This window comes from Montipora foliosa, chromosome 1, assembly GCF_036669935.1.
Source record: "Montipora foliosa isolate CH-2021 chromosome 1, ASM3666993v2, whole genome shotgun sequence".
NCBI classification, from domain to species: domain Eukaryota; kingdom Metazoa; phylum Cnidaria; class Anthozoa; order Scleractinia; family Acroporidae; genus Montipora; species Montipora foliosa.
The window spans coordinates 26490648-26498147 of NC_090869.1; the positions used below are offsets into that span (position 1 = coordinate 26490648).

The following is a 7500-nucleotide window of genomic DNA, read 5'->3' on the forward strand; positions in this document are numbered from 1 at the left end:
AACAACTATAAATTACAAATATTTCCCTGAGCACTTAAGAAGCCCTTTTGTAAGTAGTTCCAACTTCTAAAAGATCAAAGGTCTTTAATGCCTGGCATCCTTTATTGGCCACAAGGAAGATAAGGCACGTGGGCATCAAAAGCAATCTCAAAAATTGATCGCAGTTATTTTCCACCCATAAAAGAAGTTTAATTTGTATTCCAGGTTTGTGCAGGTTCAATACCTAAAATGTGGGTATTAATATCCCAAGGGTTATATTGAGCAGGTTGCAACACATAACAAGCTTTCCTTCCATATCAATGGATATGTTAATGTCCTTAGCTGACAAGTTATGCCAAGAGCAGAAAATGCATGCATGCCTCTAGTAATCTGCTAATGTAATAAACATGATAATCCAATGAAACCTTTGATTTGACTCCACTTTTTGTGGCACATAGGTCAACCATTTCATTTCACCACAGTGGTTGGAAGTTATCCATCCAGCACAAATTTCAATTAATACAAAACCACAATCACATCTTTCCGAATGAATTCTTTCAAATAATAAAAACGTAAATAAGGTTTAATTAATTAATGAATATACCACGATTTCACGCAAATTACGTTATGTAACGTTATGTAACGTGATTCGACACATTGCCCTTGTCAAGAATCGAGCGTGAGAGTTGCGAACCCAATAAATTCAATCCAACTAAATAAATTATTAATTACTGCACCTTTTATTTGCGGTCGTGTTGAGGTTCTTTCATCGAGAAACCCTTGCACATCGGTTTTCTGCCGAACAACAGCAACTTCCAGAGCCGTTTGATCAATAATATTTAAGGCATTCGTATCCGCTCCGAAATGGACCAGGATTTGAGCAGCCGTCATGTGCCCATTCACGGCGGCCAGCATCAGAGATGTCCATCCTGTGCTTTCTTCTCTATGATTCACTTCAGCCCCCTTTTCAAGCAGTAGTTTTAAGGCTGCTTCTTGACCGTGTTGAGCCGCGGTCATAAGAGCTTTATTCAAACTCAGTTCCGCAGCTTTTGTGCCGCTATCTCGCACCTGTTGTCCGCCAGCTTCGATCAACAACGCCACAATTTGGACATAACCATTTCTTGCAGCGCAATCTAAAGCCGTCGAACCTAGATCACTTTTCGCATGTATGTTTGATTTGTGTTGCAATAAAATCCAACAGACCATGAAGTGTCCATAGTAAGAAGCGAGCATCAAAGCGGTCCAACCATAAATAGTTCTTGCTTCTAAACTTGCACCTCGCGACAACAGCAAACGTACAACGTTTTCGTTGCCATTTGCAGCAGCACTGTGTAACGCGTTTACTCCTTCTTCATCGCTCCAATCAACATGGTGACCTTTTTCGAGGAGATCTGTAACGAAGAGTACGTTTCCTTGTTCTGCAGCTGACAATAGCCTACTTACTTTGGAATCCATACATAAAGTAATAATTGTTTCTGGTTTTACGCTTCGTGGTCGCATCCAAAACGTAGGTCATGACCGTCATCTTTCAAAGATCCCGCGTAAAATTCATCTAAATTCCGATCCACAACATTTAGCAACAACTTCTTTAAGGTCTTAACAACCTTATCTAAACATTATCCTTTCTCATTGGGGAGAATGAAGGACCATTCCTGGATTTTTGCACCCTTTTAGGAGACAACAATCCTTTCGCGCGATTGACTATTTTGACACATTTTGCCGTATTAGATGACGTCATGCTACTTCCGTCTTCATAATTTGCGGTTTTCCGGTTTGCAAGCAATTATCTGTCGATGCACGGATGATTTTAATAATAAAAATAATAATCTTTCTGTCAATCTTTGTTCCACGTTTTTAAGGAAAGCACTTGTTTCGCTTTTAAATGCAAATCCAGGGCAATTGGAACGTATTGTGAAAGATAACTCATGCACTGCCATCGGTTAATGTACTAATTTTGGACAAACGTGACATTATATAATTTACCTCGGGATTAACTTAGATGAGAAATACATGTAGTCATTCACATGAACGTGACGAAACAAATCGTTGATCCCTCATGAGACAATCATAGCTATATCTGATACCTTGTTCTTCCTGAACCTCTGAAAGCACGTACACCTTGACAGAAATGTACATGCAATCCTCACATCACATATCAGAGGGAAAAAATCACAGAAACAAGCAAATTCAATGATGTCATTTGATATTTCTGTAAAATTCCCGGCTTGCCTCACAAAATGGGCACACTACAAAATAGTATGCATTTTTTTGCCAGCGTAACTGAGCTTTTCATGAATGATGCAACACAAAAATACATACTGCGCCCCCTTGCAAAAAGGTATCAGGAAATAACCCCTAAATCATCCAGGGGATCATTATTCATCACAGTCATTGAAATAACTTTTCCAAATGGTCTTGATAGCAAAAGTGTTATAATTATTTTTAAAAATACAACCACACTTTTGAATTCAAGGAACATGTTTGAAACATTGGGACATCTTCCTTAAATTCAAAAGTGTAGTTGTATTTTTAAAAATAGTTATTGTAATGATATGATACATTGTCCTTGCTACACTGACTGCCTGAAAAAACCATAGATGCTTGAAGAATCAAGACCAACAGATCCTTCAACAATATGATGTCCTCCAGGCTATGCATCATAAGGCATGTGTATCGTATTTTCTCCCCTTACCGCAAATAAATATAACTTCAATATGATTGAATTTTTGTCACTTGATTTCTCCAACGTATGATAACATTTACCAATATTAAAACAAATACAGAAGCCTCTGCTGAGTAATGAATTTGGTTTTCACAATACACACAGCAATGAGCGTCATAGGAAGTGGAACAAGTCAGTGACCAATCCTGATTTTGCATAAAACCTCATCAAATATAATAATAGCTTTTTGCACTTAGGTATTCTTGAAAGTTCTAGCAAGAAACAATAACCAGTATTTGCTTATTACAAGCACAGTACTTTGCAAGAATACTGGCACTCAAGTACCATAAGCCATCCTCTTAAGTTTTCCATGACTCACATAAACCCTTGGGTACTCCTTGGATACAGCATCAACAAAGCTGTGTAAAAATTATGTAAGTTCAGTCAAAGTCCTAATGTGTGCAATGAATTAAGGGCCATCAGCACTTTTCACTGAACACGAGAAAAATGTTTAAAATGTTCAGGAAAAATTCCAGTTATGATATGAAGGCATCACATAACATCATTACTGTGACATGCACATTAAGTAAAGAATTTAATAAGCATTCTCAGACACATTGACATACTTGACATTCTTATAGCAAAAAGTATTGCACCTTGTTTCTTGATTTTTCTATAGGATTCCTAGTATTCTATGTAGCAGTTATCCTACTGGTTTCATGATCAAACAAACTTGAGGCAAAAAAGGTCTGTTACTGATGGCTATAATATAGGCAAGCAGAATCATTCTGTAAGGTCACTCCTTGTCATCAAATATGTAAGGTCGATATTGCTCAATGATGGGACCTAGTCTTGTATATTACAAGTATATACATGAAGCTTGTTTCACACGCCTTGCCTTTGATCTCATCTTCCAAAATAATAACAAATAAAGTTGCAAATGACCATTTTCAGCTTTGTTTAGTGCAGCAACTTGACAAGAGCAAGTTAACATTCTGAAAAATACAGTTTGAAGAAAATGAAAGTATGATGCTTGATCACTGCTTTCCTGTTGGCAATCACTGCTTCCACATTGGCAATTACTGCTTCCATAACTGGGAACTGTGATTGATGGTGGTGATGATAGCAAACCATTAAAAGGATATTCAGCACATTGTTTATGCACTTTGCTGATCACTCCAAACATGTCTTGGATAAATATTTCAATAGACTGGCATGGGTTGCTGGGTTGGTAGTATACCAAATCTCCTTTTCAGTATCACTCGGTTGCGAGAGTACTTGTCGTCTGGAGAAAAACGTGCTGAAAAAGAAATCACAATACCTATATTGTGCCAATTCCAGAAGCAGTCTTAGCCCTTCAGTGTTAGACTATGGTCAGTCCCTCTTTAGCAACTTAGTTCATGGAGCATGAGGTATAAGGGAAAATGAGAAAAAAATTGGCTGTGAGAAACAGTCCCGTCTACAGTACTTCTATATATGCAACTTGAAGGGTGGGGGAGGGGGGGGGCATCAACTGGATGCGTTTGTGTCTTCAAAAGGAAAGGAACTTTATTGAAGTGTGTAATCTGCTAGCCCTGGAACACTAATGCACCTATCAATGTAAATCCTGCAGGAGGGGAGGGCGGCAAGGGGCGGAGATTTGACGATTCTTAAAAAATCTTAATCAAATTCCCCAGGGTGGGAAACTAACGTCAATCAAAAGTGTCAAAAAAAGCCCCACCCTGGGGCAAAGAATCTGAACAAGTGTCTCTTGTCTGAATTTTAAAAGGTCTTGTGTTGGTGCTTTGTCAATGTTCCATGTTGCTGTGACCCTTGCTGTCGGAAATTTAAAGAAAGGATGTCGTTTGTCGCGATTTCACCTTAAGTGTTGTCGCTACTTTTTAGGCCATGTTGCTTGCCAGAATTTACCCAGGCAGAGCCTCATACTATAGAAAACAAATAAAAGAACATTATTTTGAAACAGGGTATGTTCATGATTTATACGTTCAGCAGGTTGAAAAGGGTCGGATCAGTGACCCGTAAAATACTCTGACTTCGTGGTGGAATTTGATTTCAATCAGATGGGAACTTAAGGATAAAAACTTTCTTGAAATAGACAATACCTGCTCAGATGACAGTTTAAATTATCGGATTATAGCGACAAAAACAAATAAAACTTCATACCTTTCTCCACCTGAAGCGCGGCTTAGGGACAGACTTGCTAACTGTGCTTGAATTGATACTAGAGTTCTTTTGGTCAAAGTCAAAATGTCCTGTCTCCGGGGTCACTTTGTAATCAAAAGCCTGACAGGGGGGTAGTCTCAGGCATCAAATCCCCGCTTATTGCCCGCACTCCCCATCCCCGCGGGATTTACATTGATAGGTGCATAATTGGGGACACTGTACAAATTGAAATTAACCCTTTCACAACTATTGCCCCTATGATGAGTAAAATCGTCTGGCATCAGACAAAGTAAAATCTATTAAGTGTCACTCTCAGAGGTCAATGGGTTTTTGACTGACTTTAATTTAACAAATCAACACAAATCAAATTTTGGTTTTTGAGGAGAGTGGAAATCCTGAGTAAATGTACCTGGAGAAAGACCTCGCGGTGCAGAGAAGAGAACCAACAAACTCAAGGCACATAATTATACAAAATTTGGTTTTATCAACAGAGTTGATAATGTAAATTGACCACCGTACAGGGATTCTAAAAGCTGATGTTTCGAGCGTTAGCCCATCATCAGAGCGAATCGAGGAATTATGGGTTGTGTGTAGTTTTTATAGTAGAGTAGGAGCTACGTTATTGGCAACGTGAAAAACAGGAATACATTAGTTAAATGACAAGCGTTCATCAATACCGTGGGGATTAAGGGTTCCGATTTGGAAGATGAATTTTTGTTCCAGATTCTTGCGACTTTCCATCTGTCTCTGTGGTCAAAGCACGCCATCATCGTGCCCACGAATTTGATTAACAGTCAGCACTACAAACGTCAAAAAGGGATTAGAATGACAGAATTCCATTCACCCTCACTTTCCATCCTCACAATTTTAATAACTTTAAATTACTCCAAAATGATCCTGAGACTGGTAGAATCTTTTGCAACCTCCACTAATTTGATTCAAATGCGGCAAAAACGTAGGCAACATTTTAGTTAGAAGAGCACTCAAAACTAATGAGCAACCCAACACGTTCAAATGCGTGCGCTGGCGCTGCAATACTAGTCCTTTCACTCTTAACACTCACAAAATATCGGAACCTACGGGATCTGTTGAGATCACCAATCGTTTCACATGTACCTCCGCAAATGTCACTTATTGCATAACCTGTATATGTTATGTGATAAATTATACATTGGCGAGACAGGCAGACGACTAGGCGACCGATTCCGCGAACGACTTCGCGAAATTGAGAAGAATGACAAAGATGCATCTAAGCCAGTCGCTCGTCATTTTAATCTTCCTATCCACTCCAAACAATGCATGGCTATCTGTGACCTTTCCCTACATCTACATTGTACATACGACGAAAAGCCGCAAGAATCTGAAACAAAAATTCATCTTCCAAATCAGCACCCCTAATCCCCACGGTATTAATGAACGCTTTTCATTTAACTAATGTATTGCTGTTGTTCACGTTGCCATGTTACCACCTATAGTGTAGCTCCTATTCTACTATAAAAACTACACGCAACCTGTAATTCCTCGATTCGCTCTGATGAAGAGCTAACGCTCGAAACAACAGCTTATAGAATCCCTGTACGGTGGTCAATTTACATTATCAACTCTGTTGATAAAATCAAATTTTTGTATACTACTTCCCCACCGATACAGTGTCACGGGAAAAAATCTCTTATCGCATACATGACTTTTTCTTCTATTGTTATTTAAATCATTGCATCATAGTTGTCAAATTGTAGCTCGTAAGTGTTGATTATTTAGTGTTAGGAACATCGCTTGGTTATATCTTGTAATTAACGTCATATTGTTATGTGGAATGTTATTGCAACACTATTGTAGTCTTTAGGAAAAAATTAAGAATGCATGTTAACACTTTGACATCCAAACCAGCCTAAACTGGCCAGACTTAGTATTTTACTCTGTCTAACACGAGACGATTTTACTGGTCAATGGGGAACCCCCCCAGGAGTCAAGGTTAATCACTAATGTCCCATTAACCCTTTCACCCCTAAACCAGCCATACTTAGTATTTTACTCTGTCTATTGCCAGACGATTTTACTCGTCAGTGGGGAACCCCTGGGAGTCAATGGGTTAAGTGTTAATTTGTGAGCTACGAATAGGTGACAGGGCGTTGGCCCAGGTTATATATACCAGGGCAAAAAGTTGGTTGAGGAAGTGGCACAAGGTTGATGCATGTAGGAAACGCACAGGGAAAGGTTGTAACACAAAGGTCTGAGGGAAAAGGAAAAGACCAAGAGCTGCGTGAACGTGTATCACTGCTAAGAGACATTAGCAGGAGCCGGCCGGAAATTTTCAAGACAAAACCCATTTGTCAGCGGCGGCAAGAAAAGAAGTCACATGAAGAGATAAAGGGGCTTTTACTTCGCGTACAAGACACATGTGACGTAACAAAAGCTTTAGGGATCTTTAGAGATTTCGAATCTGATTAGGTATTGTTTCACGATTTTTGTTCTATATTTGTTTTACGTCATGTGTGTCTTCTTCTACACGAAGTAAAAGCCGATTACGGCGCTAAGTTTAAGAAACGAGAGAAGAAACTGGTCAAAGAAAGCGAACTGAAAAACCTGAGTAGAAGTAGTTGTCGAGGTGTGGAGAAGTTGATGTGGAAACTGAATTGCTGTTGGTTTAATAGTTTGCTAGCCAGAGATGACGCCGAGTATGCATTGGGAATCAAACC

The 7500-nt window shown here is 39.1% G+C and overlaps 1 protein-coding gene and 1 long non-coding RNA gene across 3 annotated transcripts in view; both read right to left on the reverse strand.

Moving 5' to 3' along the window:
- LOC137995305 (ankyrin repeat and SAM domain-containing protein 6-like) overlaps positions 1 to 1825 on the reverse strand; it is a 38743-nt gene extending 36918 nt beyond the window's left edge. The window contains exon 1 of one of the 2 annotated variants that reach the window (XM_068840884.1): positions 717 to 1825. In XM_068840884.1, coding sequence (XP_068696985.1) covers positions 717 to 1479 — 763 coding nt within the window. In that variant the 5' untranslated portion in view covers positions 1480 to 1825. The remainder of the gene's footprint in view (positions 1 to 716) is intronic. The other variant, XM_068840879.1, reaches the window with a different exon arrangement.
- Positions 1826 to 3948: 2123 nt separating this feature from the next.
- LOC137995325 (uncharacterized) overlaps positions 3949 to 7500 on the reverse strand; it is a 4110-nt gene continuing 558 nt past the window's right edge. Inside the window, exon 3 of the long non-coding RNA XR_011122264.1 lies at positions 3949 to 4862. This is a non-coding gene — a long non-coding RNA (uncharacterized lncRNA). The remainder of the gene's footprint in view (positions 4863 to 7500) is intronic.